A 26,951-nucleotide genomic window follows, 5' to 3' on the forward strand; every position below is an offset into this window, starting at 1 on the left:
CTATGAGGAGAGGCTGAATAGATTAGGCTTGTACTCGTTAGAGTTTAGAAGAATGAGGGGAGATCTCATTGAGATGTATAAGATGATGAATGGGATGGATAGGATAGAGGTGGAGAGACTCTTCCCGCTCAGAAAGGATAGTAGGACTAGGGGGCATAGCCTCAAGATAAAGGGGGGGCGGTTTAGAACAGAGTTGAGGAGGAACTTCTTCACTCAAAGGGTGGTGAATCTCTGGAACTCTCTGCCCGTTGAAGTGGTGGAGGCTGCCTCGCTAAATATTTTTAAGACGCGGGTTGATGGGTTTTTGATGAGAGGGGATTGGGGGTTATGGGGAGAGGGCGGGAATGTGGAACTGAGCCACGACAGATCAGCCATGATCTTATTGAATGGCGGGGCAGGCTCGAAGGGCTAGTTGGCCTACTCCTGCTCCTATTTCTTATGTTCTTAAAATAAACTGAAGCAGGGACCTAACTTGATTTAATATAAACTTTCTAAACAACTAGTAGTGGATAACCAATGGGATTAAAGTTGGACAAGTTTCCAGGATTTCAGTGGCTCCCACTCCATGTTTTTGCAAGTAGGTGCAGGAATTGATGTGTTAATCATAATTTGCCACAAGTTTCAATTCATGAAATGTTCCCTTGGATTGGACAATTGCCAATTTCATTTATTTAGGGTTGGAGAGATGCATCAGGGGATTTCAGTCCTATCAGTTTAATATCAGTTGTTTAAAAGCAACTCGAATTTGTTATTTGTGGCAGATTGATGGAACATCTGGACAAATAGCAGATTAGAGAAAGTTATCAAGGAATCGTGAAGGGAAAGTCATGTCTGGATGCATTGGTTTTCTCCCACAGTCCAAAAGACATGCTGGTTAGGTGGATTGGCTATGCTAAATTCTCCCTTAGTGTACCCAAACAGGCACTGGAGTGTGACGACTAGGGGATTTCACAGTAACTTCAATGCAGTGTTAATGTAAGCCTACTTGTAACACTAATAAATAAACTTAAACTTAGTTGAATTTTTGTGGTGGTAAGAAACATGGTATACAGGCAGTGTCTACGGATCTAATCTTTATTAAATCCTAGAAGGTATTCAACCAGGTTAACATATGAAACTTAACAAAAGTAAGCACATGGAATTGGGGACTACCTGCTGCCATTGTTGGAGGTCGATAAGAGTGGATATGTGCTCAATTTAACAGGATGTGGCTATTGGTGTTCTTCAAGGATCTATGATGGCACCTTGGCTTTTCATTACAGGTATAAATTACTTGTATAACGAAATATATTGAGTCTGCTGACACCACCATTAACATAGATTGGAGCAGCAAGTTAAAGGATTATTGAGAGACTGAATGGGCAAAACTGTAGTAAATGAAACTCAATGTCAGGAAATGCAGGCTGTCTATTTCAGACAAAAAAAAAGTTAAGAATAGTTTCTAAATAATAAATAATGATAGGTAGAAAATGTGGATGAGAAGAGATTTCAGGGTCCAAGTACAGAAATTACAAAGCTAGTGGACAAGTAAGAAAATAATTTAAAAGAATAATGGATTGTAGGTCTTTGTATTCTAGCCCTCTTGAGATAAAGGGGTGCAAGTTATGCTGCAATTCTACACAGCACTGTTTATTCTCCATACGAAGCAGTGTGTTCACATCTGGGCATTGCATCTCAGGAATAATACAATGGTCTTGGAGAGAGTGCAGATGAGAATGCCAGAACTATGTCAGGGCTAAGGGAGTTAAATTTGAGGACAAGTTGCATAAATTAGGTTTGTAGTTTCTTGAATATGAATGGTTAAATTCACTGCAGTGCTAAAGAGAATGCTAGCCCAAACACTGGGCAAACTCACCACTCATCTAGTTCCAAGGGCTGTTTTATGTCCACCCGAACAAGTAGGTAGGACCTCTATTTATCCAAAGAATGGCACCCCCAGCAATGCAGCACTCACTCAATACAGCTTAAATCACTTGCTACTTGTAGGCTGACTACTGAGTGTATCACAAGGGGACCAAACAGAACCAAGAAACAATTGACTTTTCCTTTCTCAACTCACATGCAAGTCAACTATTGCTATTAGACAACATTGGCCATTTTAGTCCAGATTGTTTTTTGTCTGACTCAGTTAATTGCCCTAGCCAACCGCACAGTTGGGGAAACATACATGCAAGCTATCACATGCAATTGTTGGTAACTCCTGCGCGCTCTGCCACCTCAGTGTCTTAGGGCTAATTATCCTCCAAAAAGAATCAACTGCGATTCAAAATACATACTACTAGTAACATTGGATCTCCTTTTGTTACAGAAGTGACAAACAATACAGTTTACAATGATTACAATTAAAAGTGAAATGCAGCATCTATGTAAAAATTCACTGGAAAAACCTGGAATATTAAAAAAGTCTCACCTTTTTTGTTGATCAGGGTATGCAGCAGATATGGCCCTCTGTTTCATCTTTTGCAACCTTTGTTGCTATAAAGCGCAGAGATTGGTTAATTGATCATCTTTGCACAAATGTAGTACAACATAATTTTCAGACCATAAGCCAATTTGGAAGCTAGCAAAATATACAACATATCTACCTTATAGGTGAGGCCGTAATCAAGCTCATCTTAAATAATAAACATTAGTGAGTTGTAAAGCATGAAGCAAAATGCAAGAATAAGCCTTCCCAAAAATAGTTTCCAAACAAAATCATTTATCAAACTCTGCCTCAAAAATCAACTGTCGTACTAAATAGTGTTTTTCAGAATTAATCAAAATCTAAGTTAATCTGGAATTGTTTTCCTGTTTCCTGATTACATTAGGAGTACTTAATTCCATCAAGTATTTATATCAAAACTATCAACAAGCTACACATTAAATATGCAGATTGAGTGCAATTTGGCAAAGAAACAGAAGTCAAAGTAAAATTTTAAAAGTAATGATTTTAGTTGCTTTTTGACCTCAGATTGGTTAACTGATTTTACATTTTGCAATATTGTCCAGGTGTCCTGACCAAAATGCTTCAGGACTTCAATGACAGCATAGTTTATACAGAAAAATATACCAAGGCATTTCACATAAGTGTCATCAGGCAGAAGCTGCCATTGACCTAAGGAGGTAGTCAAATGCCTATTTAAAGAGATATGTTTCAAGAAGAAGCTTAAAAGGACGGGAGATGTGGAGAAGCAAAATGATTTAGGGAGAAAATTGTAGCGCTTAGGACCGATAAGGCCAAAGGTATTTCTGTCAATAGTGGGCAAAGAAATAGTGTATGCACACTAGGTCAGAGTTGGAGGACTGCATGGTTCTTGGATGACTGTAGGAAGTGACAAAGATAGGGAAGGATGAACAAAGGGGCGAGGGCATGGAGGAATTTTAAATAAAGATGACGATAAATGCATTGGTGGTCTGGGAGCCAACATAGGTCAAAGAGAATTAGTGCAGGTTAGAATACAGAGAAGACTTCGAGCACAAGTTTATTGAGGGTAGAGGAGCGAAAACCAATACGAACAGCATTGACAGGAGTAGGGATTAGCAATATTTGAGATGTAGAAGTGAAAGAGCTTGGGGTAGGGGTAGGGGTGGCGGGGGGGGAGTCGGATGTTCAGCTCAGGGTCAAATAGGGTGTCGATATTGTGAATAGTCTGGCTCAGTCTGGGACAAATGGTCAGGGAAGGGTGTGCAGCCGATGGTGAGGAAAAGAAGGTTGAGGCAAAAGCTAGAAAGGATGGCTTTAATCTTTGCATTATTTCATTGGAATAAGTTGCGGCACATCCAGGTCTGACAACTATGGGAATGATGGTGGTTGAGATACAGGGTGAGATGGAAGTGGCATCGTCAGAATACACGTTAAGCCGGGTACCATTTCTTCAGCTGATGTTGGTGAGCCGCAGCATATACATGAGAAAGAGCAGAGTGCCTGGGATAGATCTTTGGGAGACTCTAGAGGCAATGATACTGAATTAGGAACAGAAACCATTGCAGGCTACAACTGGAAAGATATGTGTAGAACAAAGCTTATTTTTAATCTGTAGAGTACGGTTTCCTTTTTGGAAATCAACCCTTTTTATAAGTGTACTTCAATTTTTTAAGTTTCCAGTTTCTAACGAGTCACTTTCCAATATTGAGTAATTCGTAAAGTGTTTTAAAGTCACTGCAGGTGTTTACAGGTTAATGTTTGTTCATTCTTTCACAGGATGTGGACATTACTGGCACGGTCCACATTTATTGCCCATCCCTATACTAAAGATCAAAATTGAAAATAACCTAGTAATCATTGAATATTAAAGTCAATAAATTAAAATCCACATGATGGCACCCAGATGGCTACTCTCTTCATCGATGACAATTGTCACTTGTTATGAACATTCCACTGTGGAAAGGTACATCATCATGAATTACAGGTGATGCCAAGATTATTAAATAAGAATGTGTAGCCAGGATGGCAGACATTCTCTGAACAAACTTGCTACTTAAACTTGAAACTTTAATAAAACAGCAGCTTACATTTAGAGTGGCACGAGCTGGTAGCACAATTATACCAACAGTTTTTATATCTGCTCTACAGTTAGGGAAAGCAGAGCTCTGCATAGTGTACATTAGCCTTTGGAATGTCCTTGAAATTTTAATGTTAACATTGGGCAAAACTTCAATGGTAATTTAGCTGACCACTGTCATCCAAATAAATTCCTATTTTGAAGCATTGACTTGTATCAGTTGCTGTTACATTGAGGCTAATATGAAATATAAGACTAATTCCTCAGGGTTCAAGCATTTGACTGCACTCAGATCGACAACCTCAGATTATAGTCACTTTATATTTCATGCAGCGAAGCTCAGACTGAAACTTGATGGCCTATTTGATTAGCTCATCTGATAATTTCAGTGACTGCCAGTGACAACTTGTCCTAAAGTGAAAACATTTCTAGCTGCGGATTTCTAACTAACAACTAAGCACAGCCAATACCTTTTTGAGTGGATTCTAAACTAGGCAAGGTGTTTCGTTGTTGGAAAAAAAACAAGCTTAATGTAATGCGTGCGGTCACTTATAGTAAAGTTTGTTAACAGGATGAGTAAAGACCTTTGCAGATCAGAACCAAATAGGGGCTTCATGCCCTCACCTCCAATAACTTTTTCTGCTTTGCTGCCCTGGCTGCTTCACGTTGTGCAGCATAAAATGCTTCTTCTTCTATCTTTAATTGCTCCTCTTGTGCAGCTAACTGCATGTGAACGAAATAAAAAGGGTTAACAAATGATAAACCTCTCTAGGAAAGCAAAAATTATGTTACAAGCATTTTGAGCAGCAGGTTAGCATTCCTACAAATGAATTTAACACAAAATAATGTATAACGTAATTAAAATGAAAGCAAGAAAACAAAATCATAGGTTGGGGCAAATCAAAGCTAAAACAGGGTGAGAATGGTGATTTTTAGTTTTGCTTTTTTCTGCTGAGACTTATGAATGAAATATTATTAACATCAATATAAAAACTCAGCATTTAAGTTCAAGCATAAAGAAGATCACAGTGTAGTTAGGAATATATTTTAGGAACAGGGAAAGAATTGGACCCAATTCTTTTATGGTTGATCTCAATCCACCTTCACATCCTAGTATCCCCTAATTTTCTGATCTTCCAGAGGAAAAAAAGGTAGTCTTTGTTTCACATTATTCCTTACAGATATTCCCCCATGTGTGAAAAAATTCTAAACACCCAACTTATTTCTAGTTTTTATTGCTTAGGTTAAGTTATAGTTTTTAATTTTTAAATCAGTGCGCACAATTTGGATCAGCTCCAGTGTTAACCATCTTTATAATTTTCAATTTTTTGGATCATCATAGTTTCTTTACCAAAGGAAACAAAACTCAAATTAAAATTGGTTGGGTACCCACCACCTCACCACCTTCCCCTGAGCTCACCTCCCTGATACAAATGCTGAGCGGCCACCAAAATTGGCAGTCCGACCACCATAATTAAATCAGTACTTATGGTCAATTAGCCTATTATGAATCCAATTGATCCAAACAATACTTTGTCTACACTATAAAGTGGTTGCTGCGCTGTTGGTCAACTCATCTCACTACAGTGGGGAGGGAAAATTAGATGCAGTAGTCATGCACAACTCTGCGAGCAGAATGCTAGCGATATCCTCTTCTGAATAGGCAAAGCATATACAATTTGAGGGGAATTATTGGGGAGAGGAAGAGTGAAGAACAACAAGATGATATCAGGTGCAAGTATTTTGTTAAATGGATCCAAGTCAGATGACGTATATAACTAGACACAAATCCTTTTCTTGATGCTAGGTTGATTCACTGACTCTGACTCTGGCCTACCAATTTCTTTTAAAAGTAACCACAACTGCAAAATTATTAATTCTTAAAACAATTAAAAAATGTCACCATTTAATGTTTGCAGTCTTAGTTTACATGTTTTGACTTTCCCAACTAACACACAATCTCCAATTCCCTTTCAAGTCTAAGGAAATACTAGACAATATTTCTGTAACCTCATACATAGGAAAACAAGTGAGCAAAGCCTGCCATGAAAGAACAAAAAGCTTGGAGCAACATCTTAAATGTATCAGTGTTACTTAAAAAAACTGTAGATGTTATTCTCATTTCCTCTTTGCACACGCTGTGTTAATATCAAATCAGCAGCTAGTTGGGTTGAGGCAATTTTTGTGGTGGTTGTTGTTGTGGTGGTGGGGAGAGGGAGAGGGGGAGGGTGACGGGGACAGGTGGAGGGTGGCGGGGGCAGCTGCTACTGAGGTTTGGGAAAGAGAATGTGAGCGTTGAGGTGAACTACAGGTCAACTTCCTGTTAAGTTTATGCCAGCCCTGCTCAGTGTCTAGTATTTAAGGCACATAAAACCAGTTCCATAAAGATATTCTTCTCCCTGCCCTTATCAGATATTCATGCTGCAAAGTAAAAAGTATGTGCCAAAGCTGACAGGAATTTCTATTATTCAACAGCTACAAGCCTGAGACAGGAGGTAAATTGGATGGTGTCAAGTTCATTGCTTCAATCATCTTAGTCCTTTTGGAGACAATGATCTTCCAAATGCTTTGCTTCAGGCAAGCCCAAAAACAGCCATAAACGTCAGCTTTGGATTTAAATGGGAGGCATTAGTTCAATGTGGGCTTTCTTTTGAAACTATACCTGTGCCCTAATATGTTGCACAAAAATAATCTATTTTATTCCTCACATCTTCTGATGTAGTTTCTTCATTTCATAAAACAATCCTTCTTTGTGTAAATATCACTTACATTTAAAGGCTTACACTCAAGGGTATCACAATGGAATCTTAGGAGTGTTAGATTCATTTTTTAAATTAATTTTTAGAAGTGCAAACTTTTTCATAGTAAATAGGTTTCATAATAAAAAGGTCAGGTACACTTTGACTGAAGTGCCAATGGCTTTCAACTGTTTACGCAATAATAAGAATCTGAAATTATGAAACAAAATAAATGATTTATTTTCAGAATGCAGGAGTCAGTGGTTTCATATTACACCAACTTTTTAATGTGTCATTTTCACTTGCGGTGTAGGCTGTGTTATTACCTTTAGGCTAAAAGTGGAAATTTTACTTGAACCAACAAAGTTGAGCCAATTAGGAATATATTGGGTCCATTGAGTTGAGAACCAGAGCTTCAATCATTTAAAGTGAATGGCAGACGACCCAAAGGCAACATTTAAATAAAAAACCCCAGCAAAGTGCACAGGATCAAGAATGCAATGTCCAAGGTGTAAGCATATTCAATCATGGCTTTATGATCAGACTTGGACAATTACCTGAAAAGAAAAAAAAAAATTCTGGATACCAGGAAAAGGCAGGGGAGTGGCAGCAGCTGAGTTGCTCATTAGAGAGCTGGCAGAAACATGACTGCCCAAATGGTCTCCTTCTGTGCTGTAATTATTTTATGATTTCTAGTTGCAAGATACAAACATTATTTACCCATCAAGACAAAAAGTGACAGATTTTATTTTGCTCAACAACAAGTAAGTAATAGCATAACATTCACATTATAACTCAGTAACATAGTTTAACGTCAGTGAATTCTGCTATTTCAGCTGAAAATTGAATTTGGATTGTTCAACGTTTAGAACTGTTAACAGCTATAAGAAGCTGATAGAAATGTTAGACTCAGAATGCTGTGCCACATAGTGGTACGGCAAAGGCTCCGACCCATAACCCCCAGTCTTAGGTTCACCATAGTTGGAAAGCACAAAGCTGGTATCACATATCTCCCTTTATAAAGCAAGGATGGAGAATATCCAAGTGACATATGTGAAAGTGCAGTTGCTTTCAGACAGATACAACTTTTGTTGGTGGGATTTCCAAAACATGGCTCATGCGCTTTAGACATTTCAGCAAAAGGTCTGAAGTTGCTGGAGTTACGTGGAGAATCAAACACCTTTTAGCAGAAGTCAACCACTAATATTTCAACATAAGAATCAGTTATCGTCCAAAATACGGAAGAGGCCTTATTTACCAAACAACAGTAGTATCTCTATCTCAACTTTACTTTTTAATTATTTGAACACTTGAACAACAAAAGCCAAAACTAAATTATCTGCATTGTACCTCAGTCTGGAGCTGTTTGTCCACCGTTACTTGCTTCTGAGCAATAACATCATACTGTCTATTGCGAAGAATTTGGACTTCATCTTCATTAATTGGTCTGTCAAAATTGGAACGGCAGTGACCAGTAACCACATTTGCATCAAAAGCTTGATATTAAGATTAACACAGAGAAGATAGTTCTGATATATCACAGATAGTAATTTAAAATAAAATTCATGACATGAACTACAGTTACATACAAAGATGGCCCATCATCTTCTCAAGTTCAACTAGATATGCAGTTTCAATGTGGGCATTGCTGGGACGCCCACATCTCTAACACAGAAGCATAAAAGCAACTTTTTTGGTTTCAACTGCATTAAAATTGTAACAAAACTGTTCAACATTTGTTTCTGGGGTTGTTATTGAGACCACATTGTGAAACAAAAAAAAAAGCTATCATGATAGCTTTCAGATTATCTAATTAATATGCAAGTTTCTGATGATAAAAACTAGAACCTGAAAAGTAATAAAATAAATCCATTTTAAATAAAAGATACTAGAGTTCTGGTGAGTCAGTTGAATTTTAAAATAAAGTTGTAACACAGCACTTTTGAAAACAGACTGATGTCAAACGAGCGTGAAAACAGGAGAGAATTGCACTTTTTTTTGGGCGAGTTAAAAATCTTACCTCACTGAGGGAAAAAATGAAGCAAGATCTGTTTCCCACCAGCAGGGGTGGGGGCAGGGCCTAAACTCAGCAAAAGCCAGCAGATGGCACCATTGCACATATGTAGATCTCTGTCCTGTGCAACTGTGTTGCAGTCACCCTTTCCCCCAGCAACAGCTTGCCTCCATGGCTGATTCCCCCCAACTTCCCAGTTGACCGGTGGGGTGAGGTGCTAAGATCATCCCCATTACTTCCAAATTATCTGTTCTAAACAATATGTGAAGATGCAAAAAGGAATACAAGACTTGCTGGTCCATTGAGCCTGTTCAAGTCATAACATTATCAAAATTGTCATACTACTACAAAAGGATATTATAGTATTGACAAGCTCAGGCAGTGAGAGTGCTTCAGCTACATTTTACACAATGCAAAGGCACTATAGGAAATATGGAAACCAATGTTTGAAATAAAAGATAAACAAATATATTCCCTTAAAGCAACCATTTACCCAAGAAAAAGGAAACAACTCCCACTGTTATTTTGTCAGCATGATTTCCAGAGCAAATATCCAACACACAATGCATCTCTTGGTGCGGAGATCAGTGCTTGCACAGTGGCCCCGCACTGCTGGCCTCCAGGTCGCTGGACAGCCCTGCAATCCCTGATCGCTGACCTTGCAGGGCCATCCACACCCCCGATCACTGGCCTCCCAGAACCCCCCAATCCAGCCAGCCTCGACCTCCTGATTTCACCCCTCCGCCCCGCCCCACCTTCAGAAGTTTATCCAACTTTGTTGCGTATCTGCTTACTTTCCCTTCTCTGCTGTAGTCCAAGAAGGGTACAAGCCACTGCACCTGTTTCTCCCAAAGTTACATGTTCACTCTGATCGTTTCCATGATGGACTGTGAAATATTGCAAATATGGCTTGATTCCACACAGGAAGCAACCAAAAACATGAGAAGTCATGGCCACATAAGACCTGCACAATCAGGGCCAACACTGTCCCTGTCCTGTTGTGAAGATGTAGCAAATTTCAGTGAGCACATCTTCAGTGAAGCAGAGACATCTGATATACTGCCCCTCGTTGAGGCTGATGTAGAAGGATAGCTCCCTTAACACCCTAGGCAGACAAGGCCATCTGCTGAGAGGCCTCCAACCCCTCTTTCAGAAGTGAAGGGGGCTAGTAGCCACACTAATAATCATATTCATTGAAAGGGTTAAAAGATGCAGTTGAGCAGTAAAATCATGCACACAGTTTAACTCCAAGATAGTATACTAAGGGCACAAAACCGTGGACTGTTCGTTCTTGGGCGGAAACCTCGCAGATATCAACCCTGACAGTCCATAAAACAACGAGGGTCTTTCCAAGCAACTAACTGGAATACAGATAACAGAGGCAACCAGAGTATAATGTTGATTTATCAAAACCGTCTTATCTGAGGTGCTTCATTAACTCCAACTTGGACATGGGGGAGATAATTGATATCTACAAATATCTACAGACACAAGCTGGGACGTTAAGCACAACTCGTAGCCAGTGATAGATTAGATCAGCTAGCATATTAAAATCTTTACACTAATTGGATATTATAATTAAGCAGATGTACATATACTGTGAGTGGTTTTTTAATATTTGCATCCTATGCATTCTAGCTTACATATAAATAGGCTTATTTTAAACAGTATTCGTTTCGGCTACTTGAAAGGAACAAAAACATGATGAACAATAACAGCCCCACAACTGGAGCTTATTCTGTTGCATATCTGCTCACTCTCTTCCTACATGCAGTCGTCTAACTGCACTCGCATTATGTCCAGAACTACTGAGGTCAGGATTAACACCATCACCACCTTGGCACTCCACTCCCTGTTGACCTCAGCAGCTTTAAATTACAGCACAGACCAACAAACCTTTGCTAAAGCTAGTAGTTGACGATCTCTTTAAATGGCACTGCTGAGGCATCATTCGTGCTGCTAAACACATGTTCAGCTGTATAAAGTTAAGATAGGGTGGTAGCTGGAATATTGAAATCCAAAATAGCACAGATGGCATTTAATCAGCATTTAATCTGGTCTTCACCAGAAGCATGCATCAGTACCACGGAGATCATTTCAAAATTAAAATGGCACCATAATCACTGAAAGAAATGGCCACTGTAAAACCAAATTTTGCGATCAAAATACATGCTACCCTCCAGAATTTGTGAATACTTTTATCTTTTATAAAACATTACCCTATCCCTCCATTTAATAAACATTTTCCCTCTACTTCAAATTCTCAGTTTGTTTTTAACTTAGGTAAGTTTAGTATAAAAAACAGAACCAAAAGTTGATGAAATTTTTCATTGTCAGGAATAGAACTGTGACTCAAACTGTGCTAAATTTGTTGAACAACTCATGATTACAGTAAAGTCCCGTCTTTCGCAGCTTCCTTGTTGAGTATTAGATATCCTGACATTGCCTGTACAACTATTTGCTGGTCCACTTTTGTTTCCCCTTTCTCCTCTTTCCCAGAGGAGACAGCAGTCATGACGGAGCAGAAATGTTGACATGTTTTAATGAGAGATGGCATCAAACTCACTGGTAGCAGGTTCTTCCATTAGTCCAACTCATGGACATGTAATCCTTTTTTTTGAAAGCTTCTGACAGGAATGAGAAGCTGTGCCTGGAATGTTTGCAGCTGAAGTTCAGCCCAAAGGAGAGATTAACCTGGAAATGCCTGAATCTCTCCATCTAACGCTGCAGTAATGGCTCTGTTCAACTTTGAAATGCTCAATGATTTTGTCTGCTTCGACAAGATTCATTTTCTTCTTAAGTGAGGATTGCCTCATTTTAAAATTTCCAAGACATGTCTTGCTCAGAGGCTCCCCCGTCTGTCATATACAGGTACTACAGCTTGCTGTACAATAACTGCACAAAACCAATGCTGTCCTCACACAGCTGGAATCTAATTTACTCCCATTGAAAAGCATTTTCATCGTTTGTGATTTGGCAATTTGTGAAGTTTCACAGGAACGGAATCCCAGTGAAAAGCAGGACTTCACTGTAATCCGCATGTCCAGATCTTTCAATTTGCTATCAAGATGAATGGTCCAGATATAATTGTTGACCGTTAACAAAATATCGCATGCTTTTGTAATAATCTTCTATCTGCCATATTAGCTTATTTAAATAAACATTGCTCTTTATGCAGCAAGCTCACCTAGTCACCTTTCCACATATCTCTTATTATCTTCCCTTCTTCCATAAACATGCTAGTTGCCTCCTGAACCCATTTTAAGGTTCAGCAACCTTCTCTGATCACATTTTCCATGATTGTATTACCCCTTCGAATGCAAAGGCTGTGTCTGACTTTATTCCTTTAAATACTGGACTGGCCATCGTTTGCCACAGAGGGATGATGAACAGCCTCAGCATTTTTGAACTTGAGGCAAGTAAACGAAAATCATCCTTTACATGCAAATAACTAGGTCATCTTTCGAAAAAGATGTTTCTCAATGTCCCACGAATTTGAGATCATATGACTGAGAGCAAATTTCACCACAGTGTGTCTGTAAGGACTTCAGACAGAAATCATGTTTGTTTGAATGATTTTTATGCACTGGCTGAAAGAGATAGATTTTGTTTTCTAAATTTATAGATCAAACTGAATCATTTAGCTAATTCCTATGGACAAAAGTCAGGGTTCAGTTACAAATACACTCCTTCAATTATATTGCTCTTCAAGCTTCTCACCTCTGACTGAATCCTGGACTTTCGGCCTGTAAAAAAAAAAGAAAAATCATAAAACATGCACACATTAAAACTACTTTAAAATGTTTCAACAATCTTTTTTTTCCCCCATCTGGAGTCATACAGCTTAAACATTTGCACAGAAGACTGTTTGTTTCTCCTGTTTATAAACGACTGCAATAAAAGACTATACGAGCATTATAATTTTCATTTCAGAAACAGCAAAAATTGTTAATAGGTGACAAAGTGATTACACATCATCAAAAGGATTGCAAATCAAAATGCCAAAATTAATTCCAATACCTGTTAGATATAAAATTTATCTTCATTATATTTGATTTGTGAAGATCCTTAAAAGGGTGATCATGCTACATGATGAAAACTTAAATTTTGTGTGCTTATGCTATTTTAAACAATACCATCCAAATACCAAGTTAAAATACTTTGGGGATTATTTTTACTGTTCAGCTCTCATGATGTTTTGTTACCATGACACTAAAATAGGATGGCCAGCTTTGCTGGTGTCATAAATCTTATACATTTACATGCAATTACAATTGGATCAATGGAGGATAGCTATTAGCATTTATATTGAGATAAATTCTAAGATTGTTTAGTTTATTTAGGCAAAGATAAATTCTAAAATGTTTCTCCCATTTTTTCTGAAAAATAAATCCTGGAATAAGTAAAAAAATTAAAAATAAACGTTTGAAAGGCAACAAGTAAAATACTGATTTGTAATGACCAAAAATTTTTCAGGTTGAGACTTTTTGTCTGAGCCTCAATTAGATATGTTTAATGGTGATCTCATGCATCTGCTGGGAACTTAGCTATGATACAGTTAAACGCTAATAGTCACTAAGTGCACTTGACAGATTCCCCAGGGGAACTGATGTAGACGTACCTCATCACTCTCCACCAAGTTCTCAAACTGTAAATAAGAAGCAGAGTGGTGATTAATTTTAACTTACTGTCATACATCATGATGTGATGCTTTTGCTAAACAATCTGATATATGGGGCTCTGCAGAAGAAGGGCAGATTGAAATTTTGTACACAAGAGAACCATATGCTAAGAATGATGTCCAAGTCAAAGACTTCCAGTTTCACTGAATGGCCCAAAAAAGTTGACCATAAAAATTATTTTTTTTAGAGAAATTAGAGATTTCAAATTATGCTTATAGTAATAAAAGTATTAAGGAGACAACAGGTAGACAGCTTGAACCACAATGTACTGTAATACTGTAAATCAAATATATGTCAGGTTTTGTCATGTCTAGACTCTCAGATAAACAGACATCTATCAGTTCACCAGCTATCTGAATCCAGGGATCCATTAACAGCATCTCTCAAGAGAAGTCTATTGGAATATAACTCCAAATTAACTTAGATGCTGCTCATTATCTGTCAACATTACCATAACTGTGTGGATTGCAAACAAGCTAGCAGCTGCTGCTATGCACTGTCAACTGGTGGAACGATTTGGATGGGGAATGATATGCTCATATACTGAAGTCAGGGAGGGAGTGGTGATGTAATTGCACTCTATGGCGAGTTGTGCTACTTATTCCATTCATAAGAAGCCTCATAAGATTTGGTGTCCTCATCACTATCAGTTGCCTAATGACTGGCTAGTTACTGATGTTTGGTAGGGGGTAGGGAGAGGGAGGATGAGAGGGATGAGCAGGCTTTCTATGGGCTGAAGTGATTCCAAAATGATACACTTGAGAACGGAGGCTGGAGGCTGAAAATAAAGTCAACCATCTGTGGCAGATTGGATAATGCAAAACCTGAAGCAAGCAGGCTTTCAATACTCTAGGGCACAGTCAATGATTGAGCAACCAGAGAGAGTCATTAATGGTACATACTGGGATTTTTGGTACTCTGCACTGAATCAGACAGCAAACCAATGGCTGAAAAGTGAATTTCCTGGGACAGACAGTGCCAAATGGTGGCACACATCACTTTTATCTTCAGTCCTAGCATAAAACTACTTGGTTCCAAATATCGTACACAGTTATTTTCTTATATAGAAGAGGAGGAGTTTATTTTAGCAAGAACATTTCTTTCACTTTAAGCATCAGATGTTTAGGATATATTGTACTCCTGAAACTAGCAACAATTCTATAATACATAAATTACATCAATTTGACTTTCAGCTTAGCATGCTTGGACACTCTTTAATGGGTTCAAGTACGAGGATACAAGGAAATATTTATTCCAAAAAATTGATTTATGAGGTTAGTTATTTGACTCTTGCAGTACACAGTGTGCACAAAATCTTAATGTCCTTCAAATGATAAAATAGCAACAATTTGAAGGGTGGCTATTTGCTAATGAGTTTGATAATGAACCTTGTGCACCAATATGTAAAAATTCATACATAGCTGTTGGCAATGAAAACACAGATCAGATACTCCACTCTTATCCCTCTTTCTGTAGTTACCCCACCTCCTATCCAATTAATAAGTGGCACACAGTAAGTGGAGGCTTACATGTTGCACCTTATGCAGCATGAATGAGTAATATCAACAAAATATTTTGTTATTAGTCAGCACAGGTCTTGATGAAAGCTACTGATTATCAAAGGATGCTTTGTGAAACCTTCCATAAAAAAAGGCAGAATAGCACAGTTATTCTAGGCTGTTCTGTTACTTAATACAATCATGGCCAATCTTCCATCTCAACTCTTTTCCTGTCCACTCCCTATATCCCTCAATTCCCAGAAAGAACAAAAATTGATCTATCTGAGCTTTAAAGATACTCAACATTGGAGCATCCATAACACTCTGGGATAGGGAAGTTCAAATGTCCACAACCCTGAATGAATAAATTACTCATCTCACTCCTAAATGATTGACCTCTTAACCTGAGGTAGTGCTGCATGTTCCAGATTCCACAATTAAGGGAGGAAAATCTGTCTGGCCAGTCAAGCCTCTTCAGAACCTTTTATGTTTCAATGAGATCACCTCTCATTCTTCTGAGCTCGAGACTACAGAGGTCCAACTTGCTGAACCTATTATAGAACAATGCTCTCACCCCATGGATAACCCTCTGACACATGAACCATCCTAGCTGTGCTACCTCAGTGCAATTATATCCTCAAGACCAAAGCTGCGCACAGTACTCTGGGTCTGTTCTCAAAGTCCTGTACAAGTGTGGCATGATCTCCTGAACTCTTTCTCAAGTCATGTATTCAATGTTCTGACTGATGAAACTAAGCATGCTGAATGCCTTCTTCACCACTCTGTTCACCTATGACTCCACTTTCAAGGAGCTATGAACATGTACCCCTAGATCTCTCTGTTCTGTAACTCTCCCCAGTGCCCTACCATTAACTGAGTAAGTCCTGCCCTGGTTCAATCTACCAAAATGCGTCACCTTGCATTTGTCTAAATTAAATTCCATCTGCCATTCGTCAGCCCAATTGATCAAGATCCTGTTGCAATTGGAGATAACTTTCTTCACTGTCCACTATGCCACCAATCTTGGTGTCATCTGCAAACTTACTAACCATGCCCCCATATTCTCATCCAAATCATTAATATAAATGAGAAATAACAGTGCGCCCAGCACTGATCCCTGAGACACACCATTGGTACCTTATCAAATGCCCTCTGGGAATCCAAATGTGTTACATGTATTGTGTGTTTATCTACCGCACTTGTTACTTCCTCAAAAGTCTCAAGTTTAATATGACCAACACGATTGCCCTTTTGAAACACTATGTTGGCCATGTCTGATTATAGCATGGTTAAGTACTTTATTAAGTCTTACCTAACAATAAATTCTAGCATTTTCTTGATGACTGACCTGTAGTTTTGTTTTCTTGCTCTCTTCTTTTCTGAAAAGTTGTGTTACATTGATTAACTTCTAATCTGTAGGGACTATTCTAGACTCTGGGGTATAGAAAGTCATAACCAGCACATCCAATATCACTGCAGCTAACTTTTAGAACTCTACAATAAAGACCTTAGCTCCTGAGAATGTGAAAGCTTTAGCCCCTTAAGTCTTTAATATTCTTTCTCTATTGAAATGAATTATTTTAAGGTCCTCATTTTTATTAGTTTCTTATTTTTGCTATGTGACTTGTGTCTTCTATTGTGAAGACTAGATACAAAGCATTTGTTGAACGGCTCTGACATTTCCTCATCCCCCATGATAATTTCTCCGGTCTCTGTCTCTAAGGCATTAATGTTTACAAAGCTTTCTTCCTTTCCATATGTTGTGAAAGTTCTCATTACCTACATTCATATTCCTGACTAGTTTATTCTCTCATTCCATATTTTCCTCCCTTTTTAATCAACTATTTGGTTACCCTCTAGAGGCCACAAATAATCTCTTGGCTGGATCAAAGTTTTTAAATTGATAAGTTGAAAAATTGATGATAGAGTGCAATTTACTATTGTGTAAAAAACAGATTCAAATCCCTGTGTAGCTTGAAGCAACACTGTGCACAACACACAAAACTCTACTGATCATTCACAGACAGCTGTTGAAATTTTGTTCCATTGTTTTTTTGGGGATGGAAGAAAATGTCTTTCTAAAAAAAAAAATTGCAAAATCATGCCAACATGCTTCAGAGGCCTGCAATCAGCAGCTAGATTCTCAAGAACAGGTCTAATTTTGAGATTATTCCTCCAAGATGCTGAATAATACTTAAACTTGCAACAAAGTACACTGGAAGATGCAGAGAAATATCTCACCTGGTAACAGGACATTTTTTAAACAATCTGGCATACAGAAATGCTAGTTATATCTCTCTGGTAGCAACATTAGATTAAAGAATTCAGTCTTCTATCGACATATTCAAATGCAAAATCTATTGCTCATCACTTAATAATATTTTACTCATTCAGCCACTTCTGCCACTCTACAGTATTAGCCAACAAGATAAATATAGTGTGCAAGGCAGAAGGTGTGCAATAAGCAGAATATGACATACCTCTATTGTGAAGTGCTCTCCAATAGAACTTGTTCTAAAATACTTTGATCTAGATAAAACAAGAAGAGATTTTGTTAAGTTTTGCTTCTTACCTACACCTCGGAGAATTAAACAGGCAGTCATACAACAGTGAGTATTGTGATTGGTAAAATATAACACTATATGAATAATATTAGTGTAGTTTAATTAATATTGAAATGCAGCAAAATACACGTTCTATATTTTGGTTATTTTTTGTGGCTGATGAATTCCGTGTTTTCTCCAACAATTTTCTTGATAAATTAGCTGTTTATTGTAGATGAACACAGTTTAACTTGATAAATGTCACCATTAGACTTATTGACCAAAGCATCAAAAGGAAAAGCAAACAAATCACACTTTAGACATCAACATGCTTCTTGGTTGCATCTTAAATTTTTCTCCATTGCAAATTCCTTCCAACATGACTACCATCACTATTACAGGTAACACACCCATCAACATTTCAGCTTATACACTTAGTCATGTTCTCAACAACAGCTTGCAATTTCATAGCAACTTGTAATGTAGAAAAGGTGCTCCACAAAGGCGTAATCAGAAAATAAATGTGCTGAGCCATGGGAGGAAATATTAGCAAGGGTGACAAAAAGTTTGAAGAAGTCTTTGTAGGAGAAGGTGGTGGAGGTGCAGGACGACTTAGGAAGGGAATGTTAGAGGATTGACTTAGATAGCTGAAAGTTGGGCCGCACACAAGGGGCCTCTGTTGATTTTCCTTCTCAATCAGAAAGCAGTTGGTCTTCTCTCATTCTCTCTTTAAACCATGGTTAAGATGAAAAGCTGGAATATGAGGAAATCATTGATGTGATCCTTGTGCCCACTAATGCCCAACATAGCATGCCAAAATACCAATGCAGTAAGGTCTCTGTTCTTTCTGAACATATGGCAAAGTACTAATTTTGAGACTAAATTATCTGCATAATATCATTTAGAGACCAAAAATTAGAAATACTATTAATATAAAATAAATTGACAAACTGAATATGCAGCACAGCCAGTTTCAAAAAATTGTATTCATCAGACACAAATGTAAAATGCAGCAAGTAGAATTTGAAGGCGAGAAAGAAAAAAGTGTCTCAAAAGGAATAGCAAGATTATTGAAGAAAGCTCAAGATCGGATTCATATATTCAACAATTGGAATTAGCACCAGAAATAAGACATGGTGCATATGCTAAATAGATTATCAGAATTACTAGATGCACTAAATCCATTTCCACTTCCTTAGGGGTAATCTGTTTATATATGTCTTGGCTGAAGAATGGAAGCGGTGCTGGCTGAGAAGAACGCTGGCTTGACATTGGAAAGAAAAAAGTGATCAGTAGGAGGTGCTATCCATGAACAGAATTATGTAGCACTTTTGGCAAGTGCATTTAACTGAAGCCCTTCCTCCAGAGGGTAAAGATCGCATTGGTCATCTTGGGCTTCTTGTTGTGCTCCTTGCTGACAACAAAAATGATTAGGTCCAAGTTACAAAATCACCTGGACTTTGTAATGTGGCAATGATGCTTGATAAATTCCCCCCACCCTATGGTGTATGGCTATTTCACATTTTGCCACCTTTATCTTGCTCACTGGAAATAGTGAAATTCATGTTGGACAAGGTACAGGGAAACATGCTAGCAAGATGCTGCTTCCACTGAGTGATAACATTAGGATTAACATTGGCACTCACATCTGAGATGATTTGGACAAAGATGGAGTGACAGTGACAGAATGACTCCAGAAACCCATTGGAGACCTTGATCTTTTTGATAGAGGGAATGAGTGGGAACACTGGACAGTTTTTTGTTGGAGGGGTGAACCAGAGAAATGGATGGATTTTGACCAAGTGCACTAGAACTATCTCACTGTGAGATTCATCGTGGACAGGCCATATATCTGTAACATGGTCTGTTTAGGCAATAGCATAGTGGGATTCATATACATCAAACAGCTAGAGTTTACACAGCAGGATTCAGGAAACTTGCATCCAACCAGGAGAAAGCTTTTGCCAACTTATCACATTCATTCTGATTGATGGCTTAATTTCTTGGCCCAGTGAAACTCAATACCAGTCATTTTCTGAAATATTTCCAGGTAAGCGTTTTCCCAACAAAATTGAAGAACTAGCTGAGTTTATGGTCAGCTGCTAAACACAACAATGACACCAAGAGTTAAAGTATGGTAATAATACAACAGACCTGTAACTCTGCAGAGGAATTTGTTTCTAACAATAACCAGAGATCACAGACAACCATACTGCACAGATCAATGTATGCACATTTTCTAGGTCCACATGCATTTAGGTGCCTGTGTTAAGAAAGTTGCAACAGAAATTAGCTAAGACATCTTCTGCAGGTGGATCCAAAACCTGAAAGCAGCAGGAACCAAAATGGAGAGTCCAATAACATCAAGGTTTTAGGATTTGGATATGGTTGGTACTCTGAATATTTGAAGTGCGATGTTGGATCTTGTCCTGTGATTCAAGCTTTAAATCAGCTTGGCACACTGAAAGCAATTCATAGTTCATAATTTGAAAGAATCCATATCTTGCAGCTATTACTCGCTTACTGGGACTGTAAGTTTCCTTTTGTTTGGCCAGGTTTTTGGGAGTGTCTGCTGATACAGGTTTCACCATAACTAGTCAACCTCAGAGCAATTTGAACAGAGACAGCCAAATAGATGGCTGCAGCTCCAAACATACTGTTACCATGCTAATAGATGCTAATCTGAGGACGTCGCAATGGATTAGTAGGTAGTGCCTCAGTCTCTAAGCCAGAAACTGCACGTTCAAGACTCATTCCAGGACTTGCTGGCCATGGAAGAAGCATTCATGATGGAATTCAGATAGGTTAATAATCAGCTTTGCTCATCTTTCCAATACTTTCCTACTATTCACCCGAGGAGAAAACGTGTGAAGGTACAAAACAAACAAAATAATTTAAGGAAAACCACCTCTACAAGATCACCAGTTTTCCAATGAATTGGAACATGTTCATGTCAGAAAGTGTTCATGATTCTTTTCAATGCTTATGGTCACATATTCTTCAATCCAGTTACTTAGCTGCTGTCAGCACAAAACACGCTTGGCTGGGTTTCCTGAACAGGTTATTATGAGAAGTTTGCTACAACGAGGCAAGTAGGCTACAAGGGTTTTAATATTTAAGGAAGTCACTTCAGGCCAGGGCAAAAGAAAAAAGTCAGACAGTGCAGCTGCTCCTAATTGCCAAACTAATGACCCTTGTTGGAATGTACATAGAATCCCTACACTGTAGAAGGAGACCATTTGGCCCATTGAGTCTGCATCAACTCTCTGACAGAGTATCTTACCCAGGCCCTTTCATCAGAACACCACTTTTACCACGGCCAATCCACCTAACCTGCACATTTTAGGGCAGTCGGAGAAAACTGGAGCACCCAGAGGAAACCCATGCAGACATGGGGAGAATGTGCAAACTCCACAAAGACAGTCACCCAAGGATGGAACTGACCTGGGTCTCTGACACTGAGAGGCAGCAGTGCTAATCATTGTGTAGTAGAATATGAGAACATTAATAAGCTCAGGTGCCACAATCTCCAAACTGAAAAAGAACAAATGTTAGTTTATATGGCATGTTTTAAATTTTCAGGATGTGCTATAACCACCTATTAATTACATTTTAACTAGCTATAGACAAATGGCCTACCAACCTCTGACCCAGGATCACGTATGGTAAGTAGGCACTAGAGAGCACCCAATGCCCATTAAACCCTTACTAAATTAAGTACTAATGTCATAATCAGCTGATGGGGGGCTAGAATCGCTCTCTTCTTTTAACACTCTTTCTTTGACACATTTTTAAAAAGGATATCGCGCGGGGGGGGGGGGGGGGGCGGCAGAGCGCGGGCGGAGGGAGAAACATAGAACAGTACAGCACAGTACAGGGGAGGGAAAAAAAGAGAGGTAAAAAGGGAAAGAGAGAGACACACACACGAGAATAGATTAAGCAGTCCATTGAGAGCCAAGTTAAAAGGAAAGTTTAAAGACATACTCGAGTCTGATGTCCTTGAGGATTTGGAATCAAAATGATTTAAATGCTTTGACAAATGATTTCTGTCTGTTCTGGTGTCAACAGCTGCTGGGCGAATTCTTAAAACTGTGTGCAGTTTGAGCCCAAAGGTGCTGTGCGTGCACACGCAGCAAGACAAATAGGGAGAGGAGAGACCTGTCCACTCAGGGGCCGTGCCTCTTGGTGCAACTTCTCCTTCTGGTTTGTGATTTGGAGAAAAGCTGTTTCTTAAACACGCTTGGAAAATTAACACCAACACATCAACATCTTCTCCCTCATCAGCCATCTTTCACCCTAGGAAGAAGTCCATCAGAATCTGGAGACTGTCAGCCTCCAGCTCCATCAGTTTGCTCAGTATTGTTTCCCTCGTGATTCTAAGTCCCCCTCTCCCTTCCACCTCCTGATTTTACAGTTATTACTGGAATGTTTCTTTGTACCCTCTATAATGAAGACGGAAGCAAAATATTTGTTCATTTCAACTGCCAATTCTTTATTACCTGCTCTTAACTCCCCATTCTCCCTCTCCAGAGGACCAATGCTCACTTTAATTACTTCTCCTTATTAAAACTCAGTCACTTTCAGCTGGCAAACATTTTTAATATAAAACATGGCTTTATAACAACTATTAAAGTGGGTATCCAGGAGGTATAGCTTTAAACACCAGATCTTCAAAGTAAAGCAACAGTTTACCCATTGGTCCAAGCTGATTTTTTGATTGAAATTTAGAACGCCCTTCAAATAAAAAAACACCAATTTTATAACATTAGCGTACTTTTTCCCACCTCAAATTGGGAGTATACCATCTGTCTGGTTAGTTACGAGAGTCTATGGTTTGAATAGCATCTACGCACAGTGGAAGGAAACTTGAGAGAACATAAACTTTCAGCCTATTTTCTCTCTTCCAGAACACCAACCTTATTATTAACAGTATCATTTAATGCAGTGAATTCCCCCCCATGCTATACCAAAGGCACTGTTCTACTGAAACAATCGCTCCATCTGTCTGATCGTGAGGCTCGAAGTGAGAGTCGATTTTGACACAAAAGTCCACATTTGCATTAAAACACTAAAAATTGCTGGAAATATGCAGCAGGTCAGGTAGCAGCTGTGGATAAAAAGAGTTAAGAATCGTTAACTCTTTCTCTCTATAGATACTGCCTGTCTCGAGTAAGGCATTTTGCTTTTAGTTAGTGCTATGGTAGGAAGGGAGATTTCCACCCAGGATCTGTACTGTTAAAGACAGAAAGCCCTTCTTTTTTTGAAAAGGGGAATAAGTCACCCTGTAACTTTGAGCAATTGTTGTTTTCTCAGCATCACCGGACTAAAGTTAGCTTTTTCTGAGTACTGGTTGAAAATCATTTGTGGGATTGGGTAATCCTGGCAAGGCCAGTATTTACTGCCCATCCTCAGCTATACTCAAGCAGGTGAGTGACAAACCATTTGCAGTCATGTGGTGGGGTTACACTAATAATCCTGTCAGGGAGAGCTCTAGGACTTTGACCCAGTGATGATGAAGGAACAGTAGTCTTTTTCCAGGTCAGAATGCTACGTGACTGGGAGGTCGTGGCATTCCCATCCATCTGTTGTTCTTATCCTTCAAGTGATAGAGGTCACAGGTTTAGGATGCTATTGAAAATGCCTTGTTGTTATGATACTGTGCTTTCGATACATCTTATCAGGTTAAAATGGAACTGTGTGAGGATGGAAGGGAGATAAGAGACATCAAATGCTTTCACTGTAATAAAGTTAGGCACGCCAAGTCACAGTGTTGATTGGCTACTGGGAAGACAGATATGTTAAAACAGGATAAGCCAGTGGGATTTATTAAATTGGCAAAGGACTTCATGGTTAAATCTGAAAAGGTGCAAAGGAACGTGCAGCCTGTTCAGAAGTTGGTTGATAAGCTAGAAGATTTTATTTGAGCGAGTAAGGGTCACTCGTGTACAAGATGGAGTAGGTAAAGAGTTAAGATCTTAAGGGATAAAGGAGAAAGTGAATCTTTAATGTTGATAGATGAGAGGTACATAGTTTGGAAGGAGTATTGCCAGAAAAGGTGGTAATGAGAGGAATTAGCAGTGAAGGGATAGATGTTCCTTTATTTAAGGTAAGATTGGACAGTCTGGTGAAAAGTGAAGTGGTGGTAAGTGTATTAGAGAAATGACCTATTTCGGGGTACAGTTTATCCTGGGTAACAATATAGCTGGATTACAGGTGAGTGTGATGCCTAATGTGATTGAAAAGCTAACTAAGCTGTTGCAGGACAGATATTCCAGGATGTTTCCTGACTGTGTGGTAACAAAATCACAAAGCCACTGATTGAGACAGGAGGAACAGAAATCAAGCAGTAAAGATGAGGAGACTGAGGCTTAGTTATCAGAAACAATCTTTGACCAGGTGATTGATTAAAAAAAAGGGAAGATCATGTGGATATCTTTAGTTCAGGAAAGTTGGCAGAATTACGAAGAAAGATGCAAAGAAAAAGCAGTTGCATCAGAAAGCATAGAAAGAAGGAGGAGAATCTCAGTTTACACTGGAGTGTTATTACTTTAGAAATAATGTCTTAATGAGACCATTACATATTCAGGCAGATGAAAAATGAGCAGTTCATCAAGTTATATTACCAGTGGGTTACAGAAGGGAAGGTTTGTAAGAAGTGCATGAGATTCCAGTAGGATGTCATTTAGGAGTAAGGAAAACTCGAGCCAAAATACAAAAACACTTTTATTGACTTGGGCTAAATAAGGATGTGGTTGAATTTTGCCATACATAACACACGTCAGGTAATGGGAAAATCTCAAGCAGTAATCAAACCAGCACCCTTAATACCCATTCCAGCATCTGAGGAACCTTTTACTGGGTCCTAATTGTTTGTGTAGGACCCTTGCCTAAAACAAAAAGTGGGAATCAGCATTTGATGATCATAATGGACGTGCCAACTAGATTTCCAGAGGCCGTTCTATGATGAAATATTACAGCTAAGATAATTGTGGAGGTGTTTTTTTTAAACCAGATATGGCCTGCTTACAGAAATCCAATCCGATCAAGAATCAAATTTTACATCAAAGTTGTTTAGAAAAGTTATGGATAGCTGAGTAGTAAAGCAATTTAAATCAACTGAGCATAATCCAGAATCATAAGCAGTTTTAGCGTGGTGGCATCAAATTTTAAAGACCACATTGATGGCCCATAGTAAAGATTATCCACAGGACTGGGATAAAGGAATTCCATTTGCACTTTTTGCAATCAGGGATGCACCTAATAAACCAATTAAATTCGGTCCATTTGAATTAATTTTTGGTCATGACGTAAGGGGACCATGTAAATTGATTGAGAATTGGTGAGTTAGCATCGAGACACCAGATTGTTGGACTACGTGTCAACTTTAGGGAGAAATTAAGTACAGCTGGTGAGTTGGCAGACAAACATTTAAAAAATGACAACAGCGTGTGCTGAAAAAAGTAGTGGATCAGAGATCAAAAATTTGTAGCTGTGTTAGCGGGAAGAAAGTATTAGTATTATTAGTACCAGCTTAGAGGAATCGGTAAAAGCAAAGTTTAGTGGGCCTTATCAAATCAAAAGTAAGTGAGATGAATTATTTGATAAGGACACTAGATAGAAACTGAGTGTGTCATGTTAATATGCTCAGTGTTTTGACAGGGAAAGAAAGCAGAAGAAGCATGTGTTGTTTATTACAACTCCGAAGAAAGAAATTCAGGTGATTCTAAATTCGATGTATGACAATGAGGAGTAATCAGAAGTTGGGATAAGATACTGAGTTAGCTTGTGGAGGCAAATCAAAATGACCTGTAAGAGTTATCACAATCACATAGCTCACAAAGACTGGTGTCGGAGAAGTGGACATCAGTTCAAGGGACATTGACATCATTACTGGCTGTACGATTGAGATGGGCTACATCTGAACCATGCTGGGACAAGTGTTCTTGTGGACCGCATATCTGGGAAAGTAGAGAAGACTTTTTACTATAGACTGGTGTGGGGTCAGTTGCTTGGAAAACTAGGAAGTTAAAGGTGGCAGTGCAGGTTCGTGATCAGTTTGAGTGAAAACTACAGGTAAGGATATATCATATGAACATTATCTTACACCAAGGACTCATATAAAAGAGGAAGGGTTCCAAGAACAGAAGGCTTAAAAAAAAATCAGGGATACTTGAGGGAGCAGTGGCACTGAAAGCGAGGGGGAATTTGACTGTTGTGGTGTGAAAGGCCAGGGCAGGAAATGTAAAGAAAAATATGCAAAACACACCAAATCACAAAATATAGTCAACTGTAAAAAAAATTAAAGCTATATATTCTTTATCTGAATGCAAAAAGCATTTGCAACAAGATACAGAACTTGATAGCAAAAATTGCAGTATACGAGCATGATGCATCAGCTATTACAGAAACATGGCTGCAAGGTGACCAGGACTGGGTGCTCAACATTCCAGGGTATACAATGTTTCCAAAGAACAGGCCAAAGAGGAAAGGAGATGGGGTAGCATTGTGCATCAAGGAAGGTTTCAGAGGAGTGCCGAGTCAGACTATAAAGGCAGTAGATAGTGCTACAGAATCAGTTTGAGTTGAAATCATAAATAGCAGGTGAAGGATGACAAGGGTGGGAGTAGTTAATAGACCCCAAAATGTGACCTGTGAAGAAGTCAGAGCATAAATAGGGAAATATCAAGGGCACGTGCGAGGGGAACTGTAATTATCGTGGGAGATTTTAATCTGTATATTGCTTGGATGAACCAAACCGAAAGGATAGCATTGAAGAATTTGTGCAGTATATCAGGAACTGCTTTTTAGAGCAGTACATTGTGGAACCTACCCGGGAACAGGCTATTCTAGATTTGGTTTTGTGTAATGAAGAAAGATTAACAGGGGATCTTGTGGTTGAGGATCCCTAGGGGGTACTGACCACAATAAATTAGAATTCCTGAAAGACGTGCTGGTTAGATACATTGGCCATCTTAAATTCTCCCTCAGCGT

The 26,951-nt window shown here is 38.7% G+C and overlaps 1 protein-coding gene across 1 annotated transcript in view; it reads right to left on the reverse strand.

Annotated features, from left to right (window-relative positions):
* The window catches only part of ap1ar (adaptor related protein complex 1 associated regulatory protein), a 98,064-nt gene that overhangs the window by 23,354 nt on the left and 47,759 nt on the right, over positions 1–26,951 (reverse strand). Inside the window, exons 2-7 of the mRNA XM_080191795.1 lie at positions 17,898–17,946; positions 13,858–13,884; positions 12,957–12,982; positions 8,573–8,669; positions 5,109–5,207; positions 2,411–2,475 (exon numbers count right to left, since the gene is read on the reverse strand). Of these exons, the coding sequence (XP_080047921.1) occupies positions 2,411–2,475; positions 5,109–5,207; positions 8,573–8,669; positions 12,957–12,982; positions 13,858–13,884; positions 17,898–17,946 (363 nt within the window). The remainder of the gene's footprint in view (positions 1–2,410; positions 2,476–5,108; positions 5,208–8,572; positions 8,670–12,956; positions 12,983–13,857; positions 13,885–17,897; positions 17,947–26,951) is intronic.

The sequence above is a fragment of the Carcharhinus amblyrhynchos genome, chromosome 1 (assembly GCF_965287045.1).
Source record: "Carcharhinus amblyrhynchos chromosome 1, sCarAmb.v2.hapA, whole genome shotgun sequence".
NCBI lineage: Eukaryota > Metazoa > Chordata > Chondrichthyes > Carcharhiniformes > Carcharhinidae > Carcharhinus > Carcharhinus amblyrhynchos.